Below are 27,662 nucleotides of genomic sequence, written 5' to 3'. Positions count from 1 at the left end.
AGTTGGGCTCACAGAGTGTGGTGGCAGTGATACTATGGGACTCCCAAGCTGTGGTCCTATGAGGCCGTACTGCTTCCTCTCTTACTGGGCATGCTCCGCTCCAACACTCCTTGGATTCCAGCCACCCTGCCATGAGAAGCCCAAGCCCTGTAGAGTGACCACATGTAGATGCACCCCTCTGCAGCCGTAGCCGAACCCAGTCCTCGAGTCATCCTGGCTCAGGAGCCAGGCAGACGAGTGCTAAGAGTCCAGGTCGTTCCAGGCTCCAAATGTGCAGCCACCTCTAGCCATTTGAGTTTTCCCGGCTGAAGTGTCAGAGGTGTGGAGCAAAGACAGTCTATCCCTGCTGTGCCTTGTTGGAAGCCATGAACTTTATAAAATGGTTGTTGTTTAGTCCACGAAGTTTGGGGAGGTGTTTTTTTTATTGTTGTTGTTTGTTTTTAACACTGCAGTGGATAATCCGAACAAGCCTTATTTGACACCTAGGAAAAGTGGCTCAGAGAAGTTTGGTGACTTGCCCATGACTGCACTGATGGGTCTCAGGGGATTCAGGATTTGAAGCAGGTCTGTCAGACCCTGAGCCCCATGCTTTCTCTAGCATTACACCATCATTATAAAGAGCTCTGTGGGAAGACCTCTTCTTCTGTTTGTATGTCACTAGAAGGAACCTTTGAAAATCAGCCTGTTTGATCCTCTACCACCAAATAGGCCAACATTGAGGCTATTTCATTGTGAAGTATTGCTCCGTTTCCTTTGACAATCTATTTTGATGATTTATTCGCTCTTTGGCCTAATCCAGGGTCTGTAAACTATGGTGTGTGGGGCAAATTCAGGCCTGCCACCCCATTTTGTAAATCAAGTTTTATTGGATCACGGCTATACTCATTCATTTACTTATTGTCCATAACTGCTTTTGTGCTACAACGGCAATGGCCAGATAGCCCACAAACCCTAAAATATTTACTATCTGATCCTTAAAGCATTTGCTGACCCATGTTTGATCAAAATTCCTCTGGCTACTTACAGAGAAAGCTGCTCAACTATGATACTTGGTCCTTTATTACTAAGGCCTGGCCCCTCAGGACACCCAGGTGATGACATCCAGCCAGGTGGCTTGATTAAATTTAAAGTGTGTCTCTTTAGAGAATATAAATTTGGGTCTTGCTTTCTTATCCAGTCTGACAGTCTCTGCTCTTTGATGGGAACATTAATTTTGTTCATTTACAGTTAATGGAATTGTAGGTATGGCTGGATTTGTGTCTGCTATTTTGCTACTTATACTCTATTTCACTTAGCTTTTGTTCCTTTGTTTCTCTTTTCTTGTCTTCTTTTCAGTTCATTAAATATTTGATTACATTTACAGTTTAACATCTCAGGATTTCTTGGCTGTTGCTTAGGACATTAAATCCCATGTGTGTGGTTGTGAATTCTCTCTAATGCTTTTTTAAAAGCTTATCTCCGCAACTGTCCATGAAGATGGCTATGAAGTTAGCATCCGGCTGAATTATATGCAAGTATCAAACAAGGTGAGTAAAACCTTTAGAAGCTGTTCATTTGAAAATCAACTGAACTAGTAAATTGTAGCTTACACTCTATTGAAGTGCTTATTTGTAATCCAAATGTTATAAAACTTGACTAAAAGCCAGTAATTTCATAGAAGTAGGTAAATAACTACACTAAACCTCAGAGAAGCCAGGTTTCAGGCACATAAAGATGTAGTAAGAACAGGAATTTTTGGGGGGCACCTGGGTGGCTCAGTTGTTGGGCGTCTGCCTTTGGCTCAGGGCTTGATCCCAGAGTCCTGGGATCGAACCCCACATCAGGCTCCTCAGCTGGGAGCCTGCTTCTTCCTCTCCCACTCCCCCTGCTTGTGTTCCATCTCTCGCTGGCTGTGTCTCTCTGTGTCAAATAAATAAATAAAATCTTTTAAAAAAAAGAAAAAAAACACAACCCCAGGAATTTTTATCTACCCTGACAGTCCTGTGCTTCTCAGGCTTATTTATACCGAAGTCTGAGTATAGGTGAAAGACTGACAAAAATGTTTGCCTGTATGTACTTTCACCTATTTGCCTATAAGAAATAAACCAAACATTGTGGCTCTGCCTCCCTCGATCTGCCCTCTTCTGTGGTGACTGGAACTTTGCTACAGTGCAAACATTAATTGATTCATACCAGCAGTTTCATTGGACAAGAAGTCAGAATATACAAAAGAATAACGAATGGATTGAGAAGAAGGGTAAAGAAGGCAAGAAAAGGCATGGGGACTAACATTTATCAGGCCCTGGCCATGTGCCCGGCAGGGGGCTAGTGGTGTCTTTCAAAATTAGGACAGACTCATGGGCTCTGCCTAACTAAGAGGCTGGGAAAATGCAGTCCACTGACACACACAGAAGTGTTTTGAAGTCAAGTAAAGCACTAAATGCCATGTTTTCAGTTGTGTGGCTACAGCACAGCTTGGGTCAGGGAGGTACTTGAGGAGAAGGGGAGTGAGGGACATGAGACAAGGCAGGGGAAGGGGCTGAGTGGTCGTACATAAAGTCTAGCTTCAGCCTGATCCATGAGGAGCTGTGAAGTATGGCTCAGACCACGAAGTTGCCCCAGGTGAGGTAAGAAAAGGAGGGACATAACCTCTAGATCAAGGCAGCAGCCATCTGTGGAGGCAGTTGGCCAGATGTGAGGTTAACACCCAGCAGCTGGGAGGGATATGCTAATCAGTTGGGGGAACCGGGTGGGCGCCAAGAGCATCTACAACATGCTATCAGGTAGAAGTGGAGTAATTATCCCCTGGTTCGATATGTTCTAGTGTTCAGGCAGTAGCAGGTGGTTCCCTGTGGCAGGAAAGGCAGCCACGTGAAGGTGGGGCAGGATGCCACACTGTGGAATCCGTCCAGGTGGATACAGAATTCCAGGTCTGGACTGTACATCATCAGTCCTAATGCTATAGACCTCCATTTTACCTGTTTTACTTTCGCAACATCCTTTTGAGTTAGGCCATGATATTTCCACTTTACAGGTGAAGAAACTGAGGTACAGAGAAATTTAGCCACCTTCTTCCAAGGCCCCTAAGCTAATAAGTGATAGAGCCAGGATTCAAACTCTGTAGCCTGAGCTTCCCCATCTTGCCACCCTAATTCCAAGACATGGAGTGATTTGAAGCAGGGGAAGAACACCATTACTTAGAAATTGTAGGTGGGTGACTGGAGCAGCCACGTGGAAGGTGGGCTGGCAGGAACCAGTTGGGAATCCCTTACAGGGATCCTGGTGTATGAAGAGCGGGCTGTGGCTATAATGACAGAAAGGAGCGGCCAGGCTGAGGAGCCATTTAAGAGGCAGAACAGACAGAACATCACAGTGAGGGGATGTCCAGCTTCCGGCTTGACTATACGAGTAGAGTGGTCACTAATGAAGAGAGGAACAGGTTAGCAGGGAGAGCACCCCTTCTGTGGGGACACAGCAGCCTCATCAGTCACAGTGCCTGTTTTTTTCTGTTGCCCAGAACCTTTACCTCAGCAAGGCGGTGGATTTCAGCAACCACTTTCTGAGCAGTGTCACTGAGGGTGGTGATGGGCCATTTGGCAGCAGGTCCAGCTTGGGTGAGTTGTACCTTACGGTGATTTTCAAACAATTGACCAGCAACACCCTGACTCGGCAAGGACGGCAGGGAATTGCTTAAACTCTGCCAGCCCGACCACACATCTTCCTCTAATGTTCCGGCCATTTCATTCTTCTGGGCTATCTCAGGTTAGGGGTGAGGTTTTCGAAATTTTCACAGGGCTTGGAGAGATAAGTTGGGGGGGGGTGTTCTTTTGGGCTTAAAAAACTGTATTCCCCTTTTCTTCCCCTCTTTCCCACTCATCCTCTGGTCCTGGACTGAGATGAGTGGCTCCAGGAGTTGTTCTTGCGAGGTTCAATAAAATGGACATTTCTATAAAAATTTTATTCTTCTGACCTCTTGAGGGACATGATAGTAGGATAGCTCTTTATATGTGGGGAGTGGCAGGGGGGCATCGTTTAAGTCCTTGACTCCCTCATTTCAGTGAGTGACTACAGCCAGAGCACCTCGGACACCACGGAAAAAATCAAGAGGACAAAGAATTTCAAGACCAAAAAATTTCAAGAAAAGGAGCAGCTCACAGTATGTGTACTCATTTGTCCTTCCAGCTGTCTTCTTAGGCCTGTCTGTTGAATGTTTTACTTTGAGATATTTTATTTTACTTCATTTTATTTTATTTTATTTTATTTTATTTTATTTTATTTTATTTTATTCCATGCCATGTCATGCCATGCCATTCTATTTATTTTTTAAAGTAGGTGCCATACCCATCATGGGACTTGAACTCACAACCCTGAGATCAAGAGCCACATGCTGTACTGACTGAGCCAGCCACGTGGCCCTACTCTGAGATTTTTTAAATGGAAGAATACTTTTTCATTTTCTGTTCCTTTTTTATAAGTGTATTTTTATTTTATGGACTCCTTTAAAATATGTCAAGATTATTAATTAGAATTATTTTAAAGTTCTTACTAGTTTCTGGAATCATCTCTGTTTCCTCTGGGCTCAGTTCTGTCTGTCCATCTTTCTCTGTCTTGTTTTTGGTTGGTCTCAAATATGTAATGATCCTTGGTTGCCAGGTCACGTTGACAAGTGAAGGGCTGGTTTGAGTAACGCCGGTGCCTGCCGTGGGTGTGGGGGCCTCGGGTCTCTGGGGGGGTGGGTGGACATGCTGTGGGACAGGCCTCCCTGGAGAAAGCCTTGGGGTCCCCTGAGTTTGCCTTTCCTCTGGAGGTGAGGATGGTGCGTGAAGGGCTCTAGTGTATTTCATTCCTGGATTGAGCTGTCTTTCCTTCCTTACTCTCTTTCCCTGTGTCTGTCCCAGAGATCTGGGCTCTGCCCTTCTTGGGCCCAATGCTCCCAATAGAAGACTTTGTTAGGCAAATCATGAACTCTCTGGAAAAGAGTTACCCCCAGGCTTTAAGCAGAGAACACAGGAAAGAGAGGAGGATACCACTCATTTCAGCCACTCACAACAAAGCCCTTTCATAGAATGCTTATGAATCCAGCCTGCACCCAACACCTGGCCTCCTTGTTGATTAACTCAACTTCTGCAGGGCTCCCTGGAGGGAACAGACTCCTATCTCTGGCATCTTCAGCCAGTTTTTCTTTGCTTTGTTTTCCCTCTCAGCCAAATTCCAGCTACTTCCAATCTTTGGAATTCCTCACAATTCCTGATCCACTGATGGCACCCTTCTAGAGTTTCCCACAGCTGTGAGGGTTATGTTTTTCAAAAATACAGACCGTGAACATTTTTAACTGGAGCTTTGGAGAAGGAGACAGTGGGTGCCCTCATTCAGCCCTATCACCTTACTTTCAGTCGGTCCTCTTTGGCTGCAGTAGGGAGGAGAGATGAGCTTAGCAACAAGCCCAAAGCCTGGGTCTCCCCCGAGATGGAAATGGGCACATGTGGGTTCTTCCCTCCACCTTCCATGAAGCCAAGCCATCAGGGCACCCTCAGGAATGTGTATACCAGCGTCCAGCTTGTATCATGATTTCTCCGAAGGGGGTGGCTTCTTGCTTCATCTTGTGTTTTCGTACCACGTGCTTTACGTCTCATAAACACCAATACATTTAGGAAGAAGACCTTAGAATTACATTAACCTGTATTGTGTATAATTCCTTGCACTCTTGGCCTTCTCTCCGTTTAAAATATCGTCAATGAGTAGAAGAGAAATATAGAGTTCCATAAACTTAGTTTTGGAGACTCCACCCACTTATTCCATATGTGACCCGAATCCCCCCATTGCTATGTGCCTTTATTTTCTCATTTGTATTTAGGGGATAAGTATCAGACAAATAATAACAGCATTGCAGTGGTTCACTCATTCATTGGTTATTTGGAGCACACATATACCAGGCACAGTTCTCAGCAGTGAAAATAAATCATGAACAAAAGCTGTAAAGGTCTCAGACCTCATGAGGGTGACATTCTAGTACTTTCCAGTATAGGTTTCTGTAAGGAGTAGAATTCAGTAAGAACAAGGGTGCCTCCCAAGACTCCCTGGGGGTTCACTTATTAGAGTACCTTGTTCCAAGCTAATCACCCTAGAATAGGGGGCGGAAGAGACACAACCTGAACCCAGGATCATCTTCCACAAGGCTCACAGGCCTTGAGCCATGTCCTCATCCCAAAGGCTCCCCAGAGAGCCGGAAGAGGGTAGATACATTATTTCTACTTTGCAGATATATTATTTCTACTTTGGAGTCCCAGGACCACCCCAAGTGACTCTCAGATTCAGTGGTGGAGACATACTGAAAGTAATGTCTCCGGCCTTGTAGACAGCCTCTTCAGCTTTGTAGCAACCAGCACTGGCAATCCTTTGTATATAAAGAGAGAATGTATATAAAGGGGAATTTCCTCACATTTTGAAAATAGAGCATATAATAAATTCTTCAGATGTGTGCTGATAGGTGAGAGCTTTTTCCCCCCAAACAAGAGTCAACTTGGTCGGTTCACTCACACCTCAGGTGAGCACGTTTTCTGAACAGTCATACTTAGGCTGATTCTGAACACTTTACAAAGCATGCAGAGGAAATTTTAGGATTCACCTGGTTGCTTTTCCTAGGAATATTTATTTCCTTTGTAATAAGACTAGTGTGGGGTCTCTGGGGTGGTGAGGTTTCTCATTGCACCCCTGTCCTTAATAAATATAAAACGATGTCAGTGTGGCATCCTTCCCTGAGACAAGGTTTCAGAGACCAGCAAGATTTACCTTAGCTAGGTTTATTTGTGCTGCTGGTGGCGAAGACCACACACACACACGCACACACACGCTCACATTCACCTGTCCCTGGGGCTCAGAACTTAACCTTGGAGAGGAAGTGTTTGCCTGGTGGGTTGGGTCGGGGCAAGGGGGATAGTGCTATTTCGCGGCGGTGGAAATGACCTTGTTGGGTAACCCTGCAGCCTGAAAACAGGCTCCTGCTGAAGGAAGTCGGACCGACAGGGGAAGGGAGAGTCTCTGTGATTGAACAGCTGCTCGAAGAGGTAAGTCCAACTCAAAGAACAAGTCTCTGAGGATTTCAGCCTTGCCTTTCACCTGTCTCTTTCAGATGGAAGTCTTGTTCAGTATTGTGATAACCACAGTGCCATTGCATTTAAAACTGCCTGGAAGTGGACTAAATGGCCAGTCAAGAACTTTCCATAGGTTGTTCCTGGTTGCTAGTTTTATAACAAAGAAAAGAGAAAAGTCATATGAGCCCAAATAATGTGCATGAAGGTGGACAGAATCCCTGGTCTATGACCCCATGTAACCTTCATGTTTCCTAAAGAAGCGAGGCTCGGGGTGCCTGCCCCTCCTGATGGGGGGAGCAGAAGTTTTATCACCCAAGTGACCTGCAGCTCTGTTATTGGTTAGATCTTGGGTGTCCTGATTCTCTTCTCTTTTAATTTAAAGCAGTTTAGTTCCGGGGCATCTGAGTGGCTCAGTCGTTAAGCGTCTGCCTTCGGCTCAGGGCGTGATCCCAGAGTCCTGGGATCGAACCCCACATCAGGCTCCTCCACTGGGAGCCTGCTTCTTCCTCTCCCATTCCCCCTGCTTGTGTTCCCCCTCTTGCTGGCTGTTTCTCTCTCTCTCAGATAAATAAATAAAATCTTTAAAAATAAATAAATAAATAAACAAATAAATAAATAAAAAAGCAGTTTAGTTCTACCAGGCATGTCTATTATACTTCGTAGGATGGCAGCTGAGAGCAGGGTTTTGTGGCAAGTTTGTCCTTTTCCTTATGCTGCAGGGAGCAGATCCCAACTGCAGGGACAGTGAAGGGCAACCCGTGATAACCACAGCTGTTGTGAACAAGCACCACGAAGCGATTCCGGTTCTCGTGCAGAGAGGAGCCGACACGGAGCAGCACTGGGGCCCGTAAGTAAGACGCAGTCGAAGGAGAGTCCTGGCCCGTGGGGTGGCCAGCTGCTGCCTCGGGGCCCTGCTCTAGCAGCGTCCCTGCACACGCACGCCCTGTTTGCTTGGAACCACTCGGGAACCATCTTAACCCATTTGGGCCTTAATAAGAGACGTAACTGCCACTATTTTTCAAATCTGGGCGAAACAAAAACTTTTTGTAGCTTTTATAAATGATGATAAATTTTGTTAGCAAGCGAGTTTACACTGAGGTGGGGCCAGCAAATCCTTTGGCCTTAGGATGTTCAGCAACATTACTTTCATCGTGATCTGAACTGTTGAGATCGCTAGGAGAAGAGTGGGCCCGGCGTAGTCCCAATGGAAACGTACCCATGAAGTTACTGCACAAAGAAAACCTTATCCAGTTGACTCTGGATGTTGACACACTGGGGGTGACACTGCACATCTGAGTTCACTACGTGATCTGGTGCCTTGGTTTCCCCAGCCGGGCAGCAGGACAGACAGATACCAAGTCCTGTTGGATGCTTCTGTCCCTTCCCTAGTCTCGGGCCTGTCCTACCTCTTGACCTCTCCCAGCCTTGGGATTCTGTTGTCCTCTCAAATTGCTTTGGAGACGTGGGTGGACAGTTCCTTGAGAACGGGTACCACATGTTAACCGCTAATATCCTGCCAACCACGTTGCCAGACTGGGAGTTCTCTAGGGGTTCTGCAGCCATCTGACCCTGCTGCCCCCTGACCTACTACTGAGACCAGATCGAGGCCCGCCAGGGAATCATGCTGCTGAGTATGTCAAGCCAGCACACAGAGCCAAAGTTAGATAGCTTTGCTTCTGTTTTCCTTTGTCTCAACATTTCCTCTAGTGTTTTTATTCAAAATATATGCTGGTTAATTTTTCTATGTGCGCTTTTATGTTTCTGCCCAATAGGACAGCGAGATGCAACCCCTTTTTTTAGCTTTATTTTAGAGCAGAACGTTTGGCACATTTGCTGTACGTATTTGGGTGGCTGGAATTTACTTGCTCACCTTTTCCTAGGGTTCACATTCTTCATACTCTGTCAGCTTCTTCATTTATCCCACACTTGGGTTATCATTATTCATAAAAATAATGCCAACTTGTTTGGCATTAAGGTATACTTTATATTTGTACAATTCAGACAAGCTTTTCTTGGAGCACGGACATATAATGTGTGTGGTTGATACAAAAATCTCTTGAACAGATTTTGAATTGATGTTTATGTATGATGTGTCCTAGCCTTATGAGAAGGCCAGCTGAGAGGAAGAAGCTACTCTGGACATGGAACAGATTACCTGTTTTTCCTTGGTGTTCCTCAGTTTCCATCCTGACTTCATTACCATTCTATAAATTGACTTTTACCCACACGTGATCTCTACTAAGTCTAACTATACGGTTGTACCGTCTGTTTGGTGTGTAATAGCCCGTTATCACTCCCACGGCATTAGCATGGTTCGCAGAATCTGGCTCTCGTGGAGGGGAGGGAAGAAAGCTAGACCAGAAGCCCTCCCTCAGAATAGAGGACAGAGATTTCTTCTTCCGCTTTAGTTTATGCCAATAGAAGAAAGCCAATTTTTCCACCGAGAGCCAGCTCTGCTAAGTCGGCTTTATATTTGTTAGTTTGAAGCGTTTAGACCTGGGTCAGCCTGGCCTCTACCCCCTGGCTGGACCTCTGTAGATCCAGGAACATGACCTCAAGGCTCCATCCACCCTACTGCTCTTCAGGCACAAGCCATCCAGAGATCTGGCTTTTCTATAAAAGAGGTTCAGTGAATTGTTCCTTAGCAAACAAGCATTAAAAAACTCTCCCCTCCCACCCCAGCTTGTTTGACTAGCAGAGAGAAGCAGCCTAGGATGGTTTTCTCCCCCTCAACTCCTGTCCAGTGGCTTGGCAGGTAGCAGAAAGCCCCTCCCTAGTGTTTCTGTTTCCAGTGTTTGTCTCTTTGCTCTCAGAATACACTCATATTCAACCCAAAGGGATGGCTAAGGCGAGGTACACTTCCTCCCCCAAAGCTCATTCCTCTTCCCGGCAGATTCCAGGAACACAGATTCAAGGTCTGTATAGGAGACGGGCGAGGAGAAATGCTGTTTGCTTTTGGACAATGGCTGCCCCCCTTCACTGGCAATTTCAAATGTTTTGTCTCTGAGTTCTACCCCAGTAGCCGGGACGGACGGGTGTAACCATCAGTCTGCTTCTTAGAGGTGCAACTGTGGAGATTTATTTTATTAGGTAATTCATGATTTACAAAGAGAGAATGTACCTTCATCCACCATGATACTTAGATTTGAATAAACCATTTGAGTAGCTTGTGTATTCATAGTAGAGTTTCTTTAAAACACAAACTCCTAGAACACCACGGTGTACCTGCTGTACAAGACACGTTCTAGAAGGTCTGGTGATATAACCCCAAGCGACTCAGAGGACCAGATTCACAGGTGTCACCCCTGCTGTGAAGCAGAAGAAGGTGTCCCTTCCAGCGTTCTTGCCATGTTGGAGTCACGTTGTTCGAGGAGTAGTGTACAAAGTCAGAGTCGGCAGTCACAATTCATTACTTCCCAAAACCGAACTGTGGTTACACAGAAAATCCAGCCATGGCGCCCCCTCCCCACCCAGTAACTAGAATGCGCGCTCTGCTCTCAGTTTAGAGGGAGTTACGAGCAAGATCATGCATCTACTCAGGAGATGTGGCAACCCTGCGAATACATGGAAGTTCCAATGGTAGATGCCTCGGAAAGACCCAAGGAACGTGACGGTAAAGTAACCAACAGTTGTGCTATCAGGGAGAAAGGAAAGACGGAAGATAAGGAAGGGTTGGTGTCATTGGTGTGACTTTGTCCGCGTGCCCACAGCATGCTGCATTACAGCTGCTTTAGCAGGATGGTTTTCTCCCCCTCAACAGACTCCGAAATACAGCTCTTCATGAAGCAACTCTGCTTGGCCTGGCAGGAAGGGAGTGTGTCTCTGCTTTACTACGGTATGTTCCCGGCCTAGGGGGGAGACTTCTGAGGGGGAGACCCCTGCTGACCTGTGATGATGTCAGAAAGCCCTAGTTCCTGAACAGTTAACCCTGTGAGTGGGGGCCACCATCCCACCATGGGTCCCCAGCACTGGGGGCTCTTAAAAGTACAATGAAAATGTTGTACCCCCCCAAACATACTTGGTTGTAGGACTTCGATGCAATGGGAGCCAATGGGTAGGATTGGCAATCGAATGTGTTGAAATCACAGAGCCCCTCAAAAGGTCTCAAGGTAGAGCCACCCTTGAGAGTGGGGCATCATAGTGGCCTCTTGGGGACAGGTTTTGGAAGGTGGGGCCAGGGACTCCCAGACTGGCCTCTGTGTCAGAGAAGAGCCAGGCCCTCAGGTTCAGGTGTCTGAGTCCTTCTATTCATGCCCGTTCCCTTGGCAGATGCAACGCAAGCATCCAAAAGAAGAACGTGAATGGCCAGACACCATATGACCTGGCTCTGCAAACTGGGGATGATGTCATCACCTCGCTCTTTGCTGCTAAGCTCGGCCTGGATGACTCTTAGACCCAACGGCCTGCACAGGAACTAATTGCAAGAAACCATCCAGTTCTGGCTCTTCTTTGTTTCTTTCTGAGATGTGTATCTGTGGTTTGAGAATTGAGGTTGAGAGGTACTCATAAGACTTTTTTTTTAAATATAACACTGTAAGCCACCATGTGGACATTCCCCAGTATGCTGTGGATGGTGACAAACTTAACGTATGTTTTTTTAAGAGTTTGTTGCTGCTTATTTTAGATTTTTTTTTTAAATTTATGTTTCAGGGCATGCCTAGGTGGCGCAGTTGGTTAAGTGGCCAACTCTTGGTTTGGGCTCAGGTTGTGATCTCAGGTTCCTGAGATTGAGCCCCGCGTCGGGCTCCACGCTTAGCACAGAGTCAGCTCAAAAGATTCTCTCTCCCTCTCCTCTGCCCGTCACCCTGCGAGGTGTGAGCGTGTGCTCTCTGTCTCTCTCTATCAAATAAATAAATCTTTAAAAATTTTTTTAAATAAATTTATTTTTCAGTAGATAATAATTGCACATGGTTCAAAGCTCAAAAGTATGGAGTGTTATGTAGTAAAAACTCTGCCATTCCTGTCCCACAGCCACCCACATCCCTTCCTCAGAGGCACCAATGGTACCAGTGTCATCTGTGTCTTCCAGAAATAGTATAGGATTATATAAGCACATGTATATAATATATGCATCTGTACATAGAGGGTACACATAAAATGCAAATATAGGTAACAGATATATTCTTTGCCCTCTTTAAGACAAGTACTAGCAAACCACACACTCTTCCGATGTGTCGCATCTTGTTCTTTTCCTTAATATATCTCGTAGGTGGTTCCAAGTTAGTACATAAAGATTAAGTTTATTTTAAAAATGTTGTTTCTGATGTTGAGCTCGTCAATATTCCTATTGTTATGGTTTGTTCTTTGGTTGACAAACAAGCCTGAATCAGCCATCTGCAGGAATGTGTAATTTTGACTTATGTCTTTTTTCAGATTGTTATTTCAGTCCTCGGGTGATAATGCTGCAATCGTGGAGTCCCTAAATAGTTTGTTCAAGTGTGTTGATAGAATATTTATTAATTCAGAATGATTAATTCAGCACAATAAATTACAGACTTTGTTGAGTGACTGCTGTCATCGCTACCTGCACTGCCTTTGCCAAGTGGGTGACTGTCTGCAGGGAGACAGGTGCAGAGTTGCTGGAAGCGAAGCCCCCACGTGGGGTTGGGTGGCACTGGCCGGCCCCTGTCACACTTGGCCATGCGTGTTGGGGGGCTGCTACAAGGTAACCAGTGTCCTGAGAGACCCGCAGAGTGTGATCGGGTGGTTTGGTGTCGGGGGCGGTTTGCACTGTGTCAGCTCGGCCGGTACAATACGACCTCTCCCAGACTTCTCTGCCTTTATGGTTCGGTGCAGGCTTGGCCTCAGGAGTGACTGCACAAGGTTCCAGATTCCAAAGGTGGAAGTGAAGCTGCGGCCCTCACGCTAGGAAGGTGGGTGAGGGCCCCAGAGCTGCAGCTCACACCCTACAGGCTCTGGATTTGACACTCAGGAAGGAGGGTATGGAGTTCAAGACCATTTCGCCCAGAGCTCAGGGAACAGGGGAGGCCCCATGGACCCATGGGTTCCAGAAACTCTCCTCCTGGAGCTCTCAGGGGTAACTTTCATACCCTGAGTGCAGGAAGCACATCTCCACTGTTCGTGGGGTTTCCCATTTCGCGGGGGAGGGACCCTTGTACCTGCCCTTGTACCCAAGAGGCAAAGCATACAGCTGACATCTGCCGGGGCTCTTGCCTTCCGCACATGGCCAGCACAGATCACCTTTGGTTTCCATCACACCTCATTTACACAGTGAAGAGGTGGCTCAAGATGCAAGAACATGGGTACAGATCCAGGAACTCTCTGGTGAAATCCTATAGGGTTATGTAAAGCATTATATAAACATCAAGGTACATGTTTTCAGGAAAAGTAAAATTAAATGCATGTTTCAGGCAAGGTCGTTCTGATTTTAAAATTCATGTTATGTCTTGTCCTTCGTGAAGTTTTATTTTTCCTTTCCCCCGGACCCCGTATCAGGACTTGAAATGGGAGCAGAACCACATAGTGATAATGAGTAAGGGGTAATGAAAGGAGCTGGGCTGCACACAGTCGTGGGAGTGAGTGAGTGAGTGAGTGAGTGAGTGAGTGAGTGAGGCTGGTCGTGGACCAGGAGCTGCGGAAGCTCAGCAGGGCCGCGGTGGGGAAGGAAAGGTGGGTGCTGGGTGGAATGAGCAAGGACCAACTGGAAGCTGCCAGCCCAGTCTCCCTCCTCCCTCTGCATGGTCACAGGGGACCCGCGGGAGACGCCGCCCCCTTCAGCACGGAGCTTGTTCCAGGCACCCCAGGCTGGGCTCTCCAGAAGCAGACTGAGACAGCTGGGATGGGAGATAGAAGAGGACACGTTTTTATGGGGGATCAGTCCTTGCAGAAGGAAGAAGAGGGTGGTACGGCAGGAGATGTCAACCAGACGCAGCCCCCACAGAGCCACAGCCAGCCCTGGGGCAGGGTGCCAGAGAGGAGGATTGCCCATCATCCCGCGCTGCCCGGAAGCTGTCGCTCGGTCACCGGGCGACCACGGCCCCAGGACAGCTGTGACTTCAGGCCTGCAGCTCTCTGAGCCAGACCCTGAAGTTGCTGATGACTGGAGGCCGTGTGCTGCCCTGTCTGCTGCCCTCATTCCATATCCCCTGATGGGCATGCAGAGGATGCCCTCTGTGTGTATCACGGAAGGCACGGCCTGGGTCCCCAACCCTGGCTGCTGGAAGGAGGAGGTCTGGTGGGAGCTGCCCCCCCCTCAGCCAGCCAGCCCCCGGATGCCAGGGAGGGCAGCAGTGACACTAACCTCAGAGCCCCCACCCTGCAGGCTCAGCTCAGGTCCAGTGGTCGATCGATGCTCAGGGTGCTGGGTGCTGCGGCCTGAGCCCCACATGGAGTGCCAGTTAGCTGAGCACTTGGTGGTTGGTGGCTCAGGCCACGGCGACCTCCCTGACTCTGGATTCACCGCAGACTCCTCCTGAGGCTCAGCAGCAACTCTTAGAAGAGCACCCTCCCTTCGTGGCTTCATTCCACATCCCCACAAGGTTCCTGTGGCTTGGAGTTCGCCATCACCCCTCCCCACCTACTGACCATCCAGGTGAATGAATCCCCACGTGTTTATTGGCCGATTGAGTACCTTATATTTTTCTTATCTATTTGGAGAAATGAATTATATCCTCTAGAATAAGATATTTTCTCAGGTCTAGAGCAGCAGTATCGAAAAGAAATCTAATGCTGGCCACGTATGTAAGTTTTCTAGGAGCCAAATTTAGTTCGCACTGATTCCTAACTGACTACGAATGCTGATGGGATGAAAACTGTATGTTAATGATTTTCAGCATCCATTAAATTTTTCCCCATGAGTGAGTTACAGTGATAGTGTCTGTTTTTAAATCAAGCCTTCATTGCTGGGATAAATAGAACACATTCTTACTGAATTCCACTCCCGGACTTTATTTGCTAACAATCTGGTTAGGGTTATTATGTCTTTTTATTAATTGAAATAAGCCTCTATTTATTTTTGCTATTTGTTTTGGAACCAGGGTAATGCTAGACTCACAATGTTATAACCTTCTGTTTTTTCCGGGTACCTTGGAGTGCTTTATAAAACACAGGAGCGAAATATTTCGTGCAGATTTGGGAGAAGGCTTTCAGTATAACTCAGCGCCTCATGAGTTTTAGGCCTAACTCGTGGGCCTCTGTATCAGTCGGGGCTCAGACAGAAGCAGGACTAGCAGGAGATGCGTATCGAGAGACTCACTTCAAGGGATGGGTGTAGGGGGTTGTGGAGGTGTGAGGAAGGGCGGGCTGGCACTGCTCGGGCACGGCCGGTCGAAGCTGCTGCCCACCAGCAGAAATGCCGCTTCTCCAGGGGGATTGCTCTCCTTCAGGGCTTTCAGTCCATTGAATCAGGTCAACCCAGACCTGCTAGGATGATCTCCCTTTCTTTAAGTCAGCTAGGATCTTTAATCACAATACAACATACCATCCCGGCAACACCTAGATTAGTGTGTGACCAACTGAGGACTGGAGCCCAGGCAAGATGACACGTAAGGAAGGACCATCACAGCCTCTGTTACAACGCCATTGATTATTGATTCTTTTCCCCATTCCCCCTTGAATAAAATCGGTAATACACGCACATGTACGTTTTGTGTCCTTTTTTGTATAAGGCTACACATTTTTTTTTGGCTAGTTGCCAGGGTTTTGGGGCATATGATTTTCCTCATCCTTCTTTTGTGTTTTTATACTCAGATTCGGTTGTTAACCTCCCATTTGGCCACCACTATTTCAATTTGTGTGAATGTGGAGCCACTCGTAGTAGCAAGAGCATACCACCTGCAAATGCCAAAGTTGTGAGGGTCGAAAAGGGTTGAAGAGAACTTTCTGGCAAAGCTGAATCCCTTTCTCCCCACTCCGGCCCACCCAGTCCCCAAACATATCCTTGGAGAAGGACCAGAGTGGCCTGACATTCACGTCTGCTTCGCTATGAGACCCCTAACCCACCACCAGGACCCTTCCCAGGATAGGGGAGGGGAGGGTTGCTCTAAATGAGGTGGCCTGGAAGTAGACAGAGGTTGGCTCATTCAGGAATCACCTTGAGTTTAAAAAAAACAAGTTTAGAGATATGAATCCAATGCTTATTACTTATTATAGTTTTTATGTAAACGGCAGTTTCCAGGCCCCTGATCTGGGGTCCCCACATTTGCAGCTGGGTGGTAATAAATGGTTCAATTTTTTGATTAATTACTTCCAATGCAGTTAGTTAGAACCTCAGAAATTCTACTTCTGACGCAAACTGTCAACACAAAAAATGTTATTCTTCTGTCCCCAAAACCCCTGCCCCACTTTATCCTGCATCTGCTCAGTAGAAACTTCCTTTCCCCCATCAGACAGAAGGGAAAGAGGCCATTCTTGGGAGGAGGTCCCAAATGCTTTCTGATTTTGCAGCAGAGAGGGGCATTCTCAAATATGTGTTATATTTATGTCAGCAATGAAGGCTGGATTTAAAAACAGACACTATCAATGTAACTCACTCATGGGGAAAAATTTAATGGATGCTGAAAATCATTAATATACAGTTTTTCATCCCATTGTTTTCTGTAAAATGTCCACTATTTAGGCTTGACTCACATTCTCATCCCTGGCTGTTGTGGGTCCTTTTCTTATTTTTCCTTGTTCCTCCTGGAATTCCCTTTCCTACTTTCTCCAAGCATGGAAAAAGAAACCGGTGAAATCTCCATTCTTTTCTCTTCTGACCATGTAACTGTGAGGAACAGATTGCTGTTAGAGCGACATTCACGCCTTTTCCTTTGGCAAGTATATTCTGTTCCTCAGTTGTTTTCAAATTTGGGGCGGTATTAGAGATTTTTAGAACTTGACCTTTCACACCCTTCCCTTAGGCTGCTTTGTTAAGGGAGACGTTAGCCTCATGGTGTATGAGACACGTAACTTCTAGAGACGTCTATTTCTGAACACCCCTTCCTCTAAAATTTGAATAGTGTGGGGTTTTTGTGTGTGTGTGTTTTCACTTATTTGCTCATAATTTCATTGTGTTTAGAGAGGGCTTGCTCTGAGCTAGTTTAATACCACGATTTTAGCTCAACAGCCCTATTTGCTCAGAAATTCTAGGCTCTTCACCCCCTCCTTGCTCCAGCTGACATTTTGACATTTTCACCAGGGTGCCCACAGCTCACCCCAGACCCTCCACTTCTGAGACACTGCCCTTGCAGGAGAATTGCCGTCTGCTATTTCTCTCTCTTGAGCCAGGGCCTGGCAAACAAGAGATGCTTGGTAAGTATTTAATTACATTAGGTTCTCATTGCTGCATAACTAATTCCTCCAAAACTTCGTTGCTAAAAATAATAAAACCTCACTAGCTGACCGTTTCTGTGGCTTAAGAATTCAGAAGCAGCTGAGCTGGGTGGTTCTCATTGGGATCTTTCATGAGGTTGCTCTAAAGAAGAGGCCAGGGCCTCAGTCTTCCTAAAGCTTGGTTGGGGCTTCCAGATGGTTCGCTCACATGCTGCTGGTTATGTGAGGAGGCCTCCATTCTTCCTAGTGTGGGCCTCTCCACGGGCTGCGGGCTCACAACATGGTGGCCCACGTCCCCTCAAGTGAGCAATCTAAGAGAGGCCAAGGCAGAAGGCACTTGTCTTTTATCACCTACAATTGGAATTACCATCAGTTCTGCTGCTTCCTGTCGTGGTCAGCTGTATTCAGTGTGAGAGGCAACCACACAAAGACATGAATACCAGGAGGTAAGGACCATGAGGGGGACATTTTGGAAAGTTGGCTGCTGCTGCAAGTAGGTAAATAGAATGAATTGACAAGAGTCAATTAGTAGATTGGCTAGAAAATAAACGTTTGCATTCCATGGTAGTTGTCAATAAGCTTCAGAAAACACTTCCCTTTTTCATAGTTGGCTACCTGGAGCAGAAGGTTATGACGTAGATAAATATACAAATGTTTAAAAAGTATGTATCACTGAAGTATTAAGAGTTAGACATCAGGGCACCTGGGTGGCACAGTCTGTGAAGTGTCTAACTCTTGGTTTCAGCTCAGGTCGTCATCCCAGGGTCATGATCTCAGGGTTGTGAGATTGAGCCCCAGGTCCGGCTCCGTGCTCAGTGTGGAGTCTGCCTGAGATTCTCTCTCTTCCTCTGTCCCTCCCACTCATGCACTCTCTCTCTTTCTCTAAAATAAATAAATAAATATTTAAAGAAAAAAAAGATATCAACACCTTATTAGCTATTTTTAAATAAGCATTTATACAACGAATATATCTGGCTCTGGCTCTCACATTAAAGAAATTTAGTTTAATTTATATGATTCACCTCTTCTCTGTCCACCTTTCCACAATCAGTGTTATCTTTAGATGGTAAATCTAAAGAAATCTAAAGAAATCTAAAGAAAAAAAATCACAGATGCCCACTGAGCTCTCAGGTGCTCTCTCGTCTGACTGCCTGCCCCCGACAATCCACTTCTCACCAAGACAAGCAACCCCAGGCTCTTCTTCCATCTGAGTCCCAAACCCATCTCCTAACTGCCCCTGTCTGTCCTGGGCACCCACTTTCATACTCCATATGTGGGGGGGGGAGTGAGTTAGGCAGAATCTGGGATCAGCCAAGACTCTATCGACATGAACAGAGAAATGTAGCTTCACACACGATTTCCTGTTTTCCTCACCTGTGCTCTCCCGGCACCCACCCCCAGCCACCATGCCCGACTTTGGAGAAGGGGCTCGTGATGGTTAATTGCATGGGTCCACCTGACTGGGTCATGGAGTGCCCGGATATTTGGTTAAACGTTATCTTTGGGTGTGTCTGTGAGGGTGATTCTGGAAGAGACTGGCATTGGAGTTGGTGCATTGAGTGAAGCAGATGGTCCTCCCTGATGTGGTGGGCATTACCAATCTGCTGAGGGCTGGAGAGAACAAAAAGATGGAGGAAGGGAGACTTCACTGTCTGCCTGCCTATTGCGTTGGGACATCAGTCTTTTCCTACCCTTGGACTGGGACTTACACTGTTGGTGCTCCTGGTTCTCAGGACTTTGGACTCAAACCACAACTATGCCGCTGGCTTTCCTGGGCCTCCAGCTTGCAGATGACATGTCATGAGGATTCTCAGCCTTCGTATTAGCATGAGCCCATTTCTTACAATAAATCTCTCTCCCTCCCACCCTACGCTATTGGTTCTGTCTCTCTGGAGAACTCTAAGACTCTGCTTTAATTTATTGTTTGTTTTCCCTTGGATGTTCCAGGACTGTGCTCTTTCTTCTCTGTCAAACTGGAGTTACACAGTGCTGGAGGCCAGGTGTGGAAGGCAGAGTTCTAAGGTGACTCTCAGTGAATCCATTCTTATGTAGCCCCCTGCCAGGAGGGCCTGTGAAGATGAGGGGATACCCACTCCCATGATTAAATTATGTTGTATGGCAAAAGTGGGAAGACTCTGTGATCATCCTGGGTGGGCCTGACCTAATCAGGGGAACCCTTATAAAAGCATCTAGAGGGCAGAGATTTCAACCAGCAGAGATTCTCTTCTGTTGATCTCGAAGAAGCAAACTGCCATGTTGTGGGAGGACTGGTGTACAGCCTCTAGGAATTGAAGGCTTCAGTTCTACCACTGCCAGGAACTGGATTCTGCCAACAACCAGTGAACTTGGAAAAGAATCCGGAGCCTCAGATGAGGTCACAGCCCCAGGTGACATCTTGATTTCAGCCTGGTGGACCCTGAGTGGAGTTCTCAGCTAAGCTGTGACAGACTCCTGACCCACGGGAATCTGGGATAATGAATGCGGGTTGTTGTAAGCAGCTACTTTTGTAGTAGTAGTAGGTTATACAGCAGTAGAGACTACACCGCACTCTTCAAAAGGCCTGTGCAATGTTTCCTGTCAATGAACTGTCAATGGGCTGAAAAGATAAGGATCGTGGGTCAGAACGGGGAACCCCTAAGTCACAAGCACCCAGTTTCACCTTGCTGACTTTGCAGCAAAGCTTTCCTGCTGAAGGAAGCAGTGTGTTGAGCTCCTTCCCGAGACCTAAAGTCCCGGGGGGAGAGCAGATTCTGCCTGGAACCAGTGGTTCTTATTGTCACTCTCAAGTGTCACGATGGGGAGGGGGCTGCAGGTGGCCTATATCCACTTGGCCCCCCTCCTGTCTATTGGGTCTGGGTTCCTTCTGCTTTCCACCAGGGAACAATTCCTGTTGCAAATACCCTCAAACAGTCATGGGCGTGCATCGCCTGCAGGAGTGAGACCAGAGGCTTGCGTCCAGGCTTCTGGCCCGACAGAAATCCCTGTCTGCTTTGGCTCCAGCTGGGAGCCACTTCCGCTGCTCAGCTTATCTCTCAGGCCCGAAGTCCTGTAACTTTCAGGGTTGTGCCGTTGGAGAGTTTCTGTGTTCTACAGCTTTCTCCTCTACGCATGGACCATCACTGTGCACTGTTTTCCCTCTTGGAATGAGTTAGTGCGCAAGTCAAGGAATTTCTCATTTCACTCCCTACCTCTTGTTCTCTTTCCTGGAGCCTTTGACTTGGGTGTAGCGGGCTTTCGGGTACTTCGGCTTGGCTCTCTATCACACCTGCTAGGATGCTGGGCTCCCGGGTTCCAACCCGGCGCCTTGCTCAGGCCCCCATCCATCCTCTCTGGACCCCTTATAGCCTCCTTCCTCCTGTCCTGACTTTTGTTCTTCCTTTTCCCAGGTAGCCCACAGATGTCCTCATGAGAAATCCAAATGCTCTCCCCACATTGGAAAGTGACTCCTGAATTAGTGGCTACAAGCCATCACTCCAGCCTCTCTCCTCGCTGCTCCTCACTGAGACTGTACCTGGGCCTGAAAAAGTTACCTGGGCATGCTCTCTCAGCTCTGGGCCTGCGCACCTGTGGCCGCGCCTCCCGTTCCTCCACCACCTGCCACAAGGGCCTCTGCTTCCCCCTCCAGCAGGAGCGACCAGTCCGTGTTGAACTGGCCTGGCCGTATGCCCGTCTCCCTGGGACGCTGAACGTATGTGGGCGCTGCATCTGGTGCCTAATTCCAGTTTCTGGCATCTGGTCGATTCTCAAAAATAGTTGTTGATGTAATACGTTGTGTGGCTTTTGGGTATGGGCAAAGTTTCTCGGCCAGACGCAGGCTCTGTGGCAGGAGTGTCTTGGCTCTGAAGCTTGAAAAACACATTTCTTATTTTTTTATCTGATAATTCTGCTGTAAGTTTGTAGACAAAAATAAAAGTATGTATGTCAGTAAACTATAAAATATTTGGGCATTGACTTTTATAACTTAAAAATTCCAAAATAAATATTTTAAATTCCAGATAATATCCTGGTTTTGTGTGTTTATGTGTTGTTCAAAGACAGGTAATATAGTATGTGTTGCGTCTTAGCCACATTTATAGCTAGGGTAGATATTTAAGCCTCATCAAATGTTGACAGCCCAAGTGATTTACTATTTCTCTTATGGAAATAATTGTGTAAACCATTATGTGTTTGTTGTAAAAAAACTGAAACAATGCAGAAAACTCAAAAAAGAAGAATTGCTGAAATACCGCCATCCAGAGAGAGTTTTCTTTTATTTCTTAAAGATTTATTTTATTTTTTTAGAGAAACCACATGTGAGTGGGGCGTGGAGGCACGGGGGAGGGACAGAGGGAGAGGGAGAGAATCTCATGCAGACTCCCCACTAAGCACGGAGCCTGACATGGGGCTCGATCCCAGGACCCTGGGATCATGACCTGAGCTGAAATCAAGAGTCCGATGCTTTACCGTCTGAGCCACCCAGGTGCCCCAGAAATAGTTTTCTAAACATCTCTCTACATATAGACTATTTTACATAAGTATTTTTGTTCAATAATATACTGAAATCTAACTCCTTATAAAAATGATACTCTGGTTTTACTCCATATACCAAGAAATACCTTGTGAAATATCTCTTATTTCACCTGCTTCTCCTGCTTTCTTCTTAAATTCCTTAAAACCAGAGTCCGACTTTATAGGGAAATTGAACTTTTCCAATCAAAAGGTATTTGGTGAACAGTTAGTATGTGCCTGCCCTTGGGGGACGGAAAGAGTGAAGTGAAGTGTGACTCCTGTTCCGCTGGATATGCCATGACACGTGGAGAGACAGTACGTGTAGCGCACAGGGAGAATTTCAGGCACACATGTGCCAGTCCCTGTCCGTCCTCTGCCCCGTGCATCCGGAGGCACCCCTGGAGAAGGATGCCCAAAATAAACTCAGCCAGGCTCAGGCACTTTTTGTCCTTATAGACTTCCGGTATCACCCATAGCTTTGACCATGTCTCTCTTTCCTCAATCCCCATGTCTTCTCGCTTTAATGAGAGCTGGCCAAATGCAAGACCACAAAATGGAAAGCCTCACTCTGAGGCTGAAGATGAGCTGGAATCTGCCTCTCAGTCCCTTCCCAAACTTCTTGCAGGTCGCTTTTAAAGTCCTGCAGTGAGAAGGCGTGATGACTTCACATTTAGCCGAAGTGTGCGCTCCGCACGGCGGTTTTCGCGTTTGTGCCATTTGGATGACCTGGTTGGCGAGCCGCCCGTCCAACCTCTCCTGCCCACGTTTCTCCACGCCCAACAGAACGGAGCAAACGGCATCAGGAAACTGCATGATCAGGGAACCGTGGTCTCGTTAGTGTCTTCTTTCATCTTACCCTCCCCAGGCGGTAGCCACCTTGTGCAAGCAGGGGCGTGACTTTCAGCCAGGGAGGAAGCTGGGAGGCACTGGCACAGGGAGGCTGTTGGTAAGCCCAGTTCCGGACCTACTGCCTGATTTCACCCCCTTGGGTCAAGGGCGTGTACTGAATCTAAATCAGGGGGATGCAGTTATTATGGGGAAACCCGTAAAGCTCCATTTTTTTCCAGGTGTTTGATGAAAATGCCCTCCTCCAGGTCCCCAGCCCTGGGTGTATGCTCCTCAACACTCTTCTGTCAGAGCGGCCAGAGTGGTGTGCATGAAGGGTCCCCCCTCCCCCATGGTGACAGCTTAGAATGCATCACTTGTTTCTTTCTGCTTGTCGGGAGGACGGGCTCCACTGGGCTCCACGCTCGGCCCCAGGTCTTCCCTGTGCTCCAGGATCGGCCACCAGCAACTCACACTGAGGCCAAAGGACAGGCGTGCAGCTTCCTGCACACACCAAGTGGAAGCTGAAGGCCCGTGTGCAGGCTGTGGGTGTGCCCGGCACTGATCCGACAGAAGCAGGACAAGCTGTAGAGGAGAAAAGAAGATACATGAGAATGAAGGTCTTCATTCCTTGACTTTCTTAGAACTCATAATGTTCCCTGGTGTCCAGAAGCTGGGGGGGGGGGGTCCTTGGAGCCCCTTGCAGGAGGGGAAGTCCGAGTCTGGTCATTATAGCCGCCCCCTAACAGACAAGCCACCAAGTGTCATCTAAATGGGTTTGGGTGGCTGGAAGAGGGAGACCTTTATGTGTCAGACTTACTAGAAATGGAGAAAGGAAAACACTAACAAAGTGTTACATTGTTAGATGTTCCAGAAATATTTACACTAAGCCTCAGATTCGTGTGTGTGCGCGGAATGACCATTGGGATTGCTGGTTTCTTTAGTGGTCGCACGATTTTAATTATGGCGATAGCTCTGTTCTGCATTTCTGTGCTTCTCCTCATGATTTATACATTCATTCACGTGTTAATTCACTTTCCAAAGCACTACATGTTTATAGCACACACATGGAACACAATGTGCCATCTTTAGTTTTTTTACATAGTTTTCTTGAGAACTTAAGGGTGTTACACGATAAATCATTAATGGAGAACAGGAATCTTGACAGTATGCTACCATAACAGGAATAAAAAGCTGCCCTGATCAAGTGAGATCAGTATTCTGATACGCTTTTTCTCCAAAAACTGTTCAGCTGAGGTGCCAAAAATGACATGAGGCTACTTGGTAGAAAACATTAAGGACTTCTACAAACTGAGACCCTTCATGCTAGCCATAACCTGGAGTATTTTAACTTCAAATGGTATTCACTGTGGTTGGTTTCCAGGTGACCCATGGGTCAGCTGTGTTCACAGTGTTCTGGAAGCTTCTGTCCTATGTGATGATATATTTAGAGGTCGCTGTATTCTGAGTTCCACACAACGAGGACTCTGGGAGCCCGGCCACTCCAGTCTGGAAGTGTCTTCTCCTGTGGAGGGAGCAGTCACGGGGCTGCACTAAGTGGCAGCCAGGGCCCCAGCTCCTGGTGGTCCTAGCCTTGGAACCTTGAAGGTTAATTACATTAGAAGGTTTCCTTTACATAAAAGACACAGGCAAAGAGTGTCCTTTCTCCGTTCATCCCTCCCCTTCTTTTTGATCCCCAAGCAATGGACAAAGGGGCAGAGATGTTTTCGAGGCTTTAATTGTACAAAGAAATGCACAGCGTTTGGCCTTTCCAGGGAAGAAGCAGCCTCTGCACACTGCTGGGTGTTTGTCCCAGGAAAGGAAGAGGGGGCTCAGGAGAACAGTGCAAGGGCCAGGGGGGCAGTTCCAAGGGGGGAAAGGAGGGGCCTTCCCCTGGTTTCTTCCCTTCTGCTGTTGAAGGCTTTTTGCTCCGTCAGCTGGGAGTTGGGAATTTGCATGTGGTGGGAATCCATAACCACGGGTGGCCCTGGAATGTTGCCCTCCGTGGGCTGGGCAGACTGGTGGTTTCTTCTGAGAAAGCTCTTAAATATGTAGATCATCCAGTGACAAAGGAAGCCTAGACTTGTATACATTTCTCGAAACATCCTTTTTGGGGTGTGGGTGGGGCAGATTTTTACTAGGATGCAACCCTGGTCTAACACGTCTCAGATTGGGCCTAGATGTCTTCATGGAGTTTGCTAGATATTGCAAACTCTGCTTCGCTGCCCCCTCCCCTAAATTTCTCCTCCCTTCTTACCCCAGCCCTTTGTTCTGCCCCTTATCTCCATCTCCCCCTTTTCCACCTCTTCTACCCCTTCCTGCCTTCCCCTTTTCCTCCTCCTCCCCTCCCCCCTTCCTCCTCTGCCTCCTTTCCCTCCCCTCCCCTCCCCTCCCCTCCCTCCTCCTCCATCTCTAACAGTTACCCTCCCCCACCCTTTCTTTTCACATGGAGTATTTAGTATTTACCTTAATAATAGACTAATTGCCTTAATTTGTCCATTTTTCTTTCTCAGTGAGGGCTCATACTGATGTTTCATGGAGAGACCCCATGTTTATTTAGGAAATATGAATTTGAACTGGTACACTCCCTTCCTGTGGATATAAACTCACCAGTTTTTACCAAAAATATATGTAAATTATGCTATCTGCTATCTCCAGCCATACAATACAGGAATCCAGTTGCTGAAAACTGTGAATGTGAATGGTGTATAGACATTTCATCCCCGGAACTCTCCCAATGGTCCATCTTTTCCCCAAGGGAACAACTGAAGTTTTTTTCTTCTCTTAAACCACATGGACACAATCAAATATAGGTATGCTTGGCTGCCAGATGTGGTATTGGTGGGGTTTTGGAATATAGGTGAGGTTCGGTGGGGTGAGGTCCGGAGCTGACGACCAAGAAGGAGTTCTTGAGACGTCTTTGGTGCAAACAGGTGGTTTATTAAAACACGGGGACAAGACCCGTGGGCAGAAAGAGCTGCACTGCAGCTGTGAGGGGCGACTGATTATATACAATGGGGTTGGGGGAGGTAAGGGAAAGGGAGGTTTTCCAAGGGATTTTCATATGTTAAGATTCACAGGATACTGGAGGCCTTGCCCTTGTCAAGTTAGGGTTGTTTAGCCCTCTAGCAAGGCATTAACATTAAGGTAGTTGGGAGCTTCCGGGAGGAACTTCACCCTTTGCCCTTTCAATATCTGTCCTTGGGCTGCAGACATTTAATTGCACCTACATTTCCTTCTGGAAGCTAGGCCATTGATAGAAATGCTTTGTTCTTGTAATTGCTAAGACATTTGTAAACTGAGGAAGACTCCTGTCTTGCAGGATTGTGACCTCTATAAGTTAACTATTTGTTTTTCCTTTCGGGGGGCCAGGAGGGCCTGAGGAGAGGGGGGGTTGTGGGGTGTCAGCTCCTGCTTTGTCCTCAGCTAGCCTTCTGCCCCCTCATCAGTATAGTGCTCACTTAAACGTGTTACATGTAATATGGTTGATTTTCTTCAGTGGTTGGTGGGCCTTTGCGGATGGTCGGTATTAATACGTGGCTGACCAGCAGGGTTGATATGGGCTCTCCCTCCTGTTCGTGATGCTGGGCCTGTGGGGTGGGGCGGGGCGGTTCTTCCCCAGGCTTTGCACCAAGGAGCAGGGATAGGGAGCAAGCAGGTAGGCTATCACCCCTCCAATCCATACTGCCAAGTAGGTAAAGGAATTTAACTTATCCCAGGGAAAGCTGACTTCCCTACTATGGCCCCTTCCATGCGCTCGGAGGTGGCCTGCATACCCCATACATCTCTATGCTTCTGAGATTCTTACATCAATACCAGACTTCTAAAAAATTATTAATTTTATTTCTTGTTTTAGAACTGTTCAGATTTTGCATTTCTTTAGTAAATTTTGGCAGGTTGTCTTTTTCTAGAATGTGTCCATTCTGGGTTCCCTAATTTGTTGAATGGCATCCGATTCTTCATAATATTTTCTTATAATCCTTTTTATTTCTGTGAGACCAGTAATAATGTCCCCACTTTGATATTATTTTCATCTTTTCTCTTTTTTTCTTAGTGTCCCTAAGGGTTGTCAGTGTTGTCAGTCTTCTCAAAGAACCAACTTTAGGGCTCATTGATTCTATTTTTATTCCCTATTTCATATATCTCCATTCTAATCCTTATTGTTTCCTTCCTTTGCTACATTTGGGTTTAGCTTGCTCTTCCTTTTATAGGTTCTGAAGGTGGAAATTTGTTATTTGATAGGAGCTCTTTTTAAATATAGGACATTTCTAACAATGAACTTCTCCTTGAGCCCTGGTTTCACCACATCCCATACATTTGGGCGTGTGGTGTTTTCACTTCATCTCAAAGTCGTTTCTCATTTCGTTTGTGATGTCTTCTTTGACCATTAGGTATACAGGAGTATGCTGTTTAATTTCCATGAATCTCAATTTTCCAGTCTTCCTTCTGTTACCAATTTCTAGTTGTGTTCCATTGTGGCTGAAGGATATACTTTGATTTCAATCCTTTGCACTCTCTCTAGACTTGTTATGAACTAATATGTGTTCGGTCTGGAGAGAGTTCCAAGTGTACTTGAGAAGACTGTGGCTTCTGCTTTGCTGTGTGGTGTGCTTTCAATATATGCCATCTGAGAAGCTGCTTCTGTCTGGGGAAAGCCTGTCAGATGCAGCAAAGGCAAGCCCTTCAGCCAATCCTTCTGGGACTGACCAGGCACCTCAACACCCACAGCACTGATTCCTTGGGAAGAGGGTCCATGTTGCTCCTTCCGGTAACAGCCTGCACCCAAAATGTGGGCTACGGTCTTCATGGCTGCTGCTGAGCTGGGGGCGGGAGATGTTCAGCAGGTAAGATATAATGCCAGAGCACTCTCAGAAAAATGGAGCTTCCTCAAAAAGTTAAAAATAGAACTACCCTATTGATGGGGGAGCAGAGGGCAGGCTGAGGACGGGGCAGGGGTTGACGCCCTGCAAACCCCCACCCCCACCCCACGGATGTGTGCGGCATTCTTCA

At 47.0% G+C, this 27,662-nt stretch overlaps 1 protein-coding gene across 2 annotated transcripts in view; it reads left to right on the top strand.

The window, feature by feature from the left end:
• The window catches only part of DZANK1 (double zinc ribbon and ankyrin repeat domains 1), a 64,248-nt gene extending 51,670 nt beyond the window's left edge, over positions 1-12,578 (top strand). For both annotated transcript variants that reach the window (XM_048222288.2, XM_044385665.2), the window contains 7 exons: positions 1,452-1,526; positions 3,497-3,593; positions 4,038-4,135; positions 6,963-7,043; positions 7,790-7,917; positions 10,831-10,905; positions 11,340-12,578. In XM_048222288.2, the coding sequence (XP_048078245.1) occupies positions 1,452-1,526; positions 3,497-3,593; positions 4,038-4,135; positions 6,963-7,043; positions 7,790-7,917; positions 10,831-10,905; positions 11,340-11,463 (678 nt within the window). In that variant the 3' untranslated portion in view covers positions 11,464-12,578. The remainder of the gene's footprint in view (positions 1-1,451; positions 1,527-3,496; positions 3,594-4,037; positions 4,136-6,962; positions 7,044-7,789; positions 7,918-10,830; positions 10,906-11,339) is intronic.
• Positions 12,579-27,662: the final 15,084 nt, after the last annotated feature.

The sequence above is a fragment of the Ursus arctos genome, unplaced genomic scaffold, assembly GCF_023065955.2.
Source record: "Ursus arctos isolate Adak ecotype North America unplaced genomic scaffold, UrsArc2.0 scaffold_16, whole genome shotgun sequence".
Taxonomy (NCBI): domain Eukaryota; kingdom Metazoa; phylum Chordata; class Mammalia; order Carnivora; family Ursidae; genus Ursus; species Ursus arctos.
The sequence above is the reverse complement of the archived record's forward strand: the minus strand, read 5'-3'. Positions and strand labels throughout refer to the sequence as shown.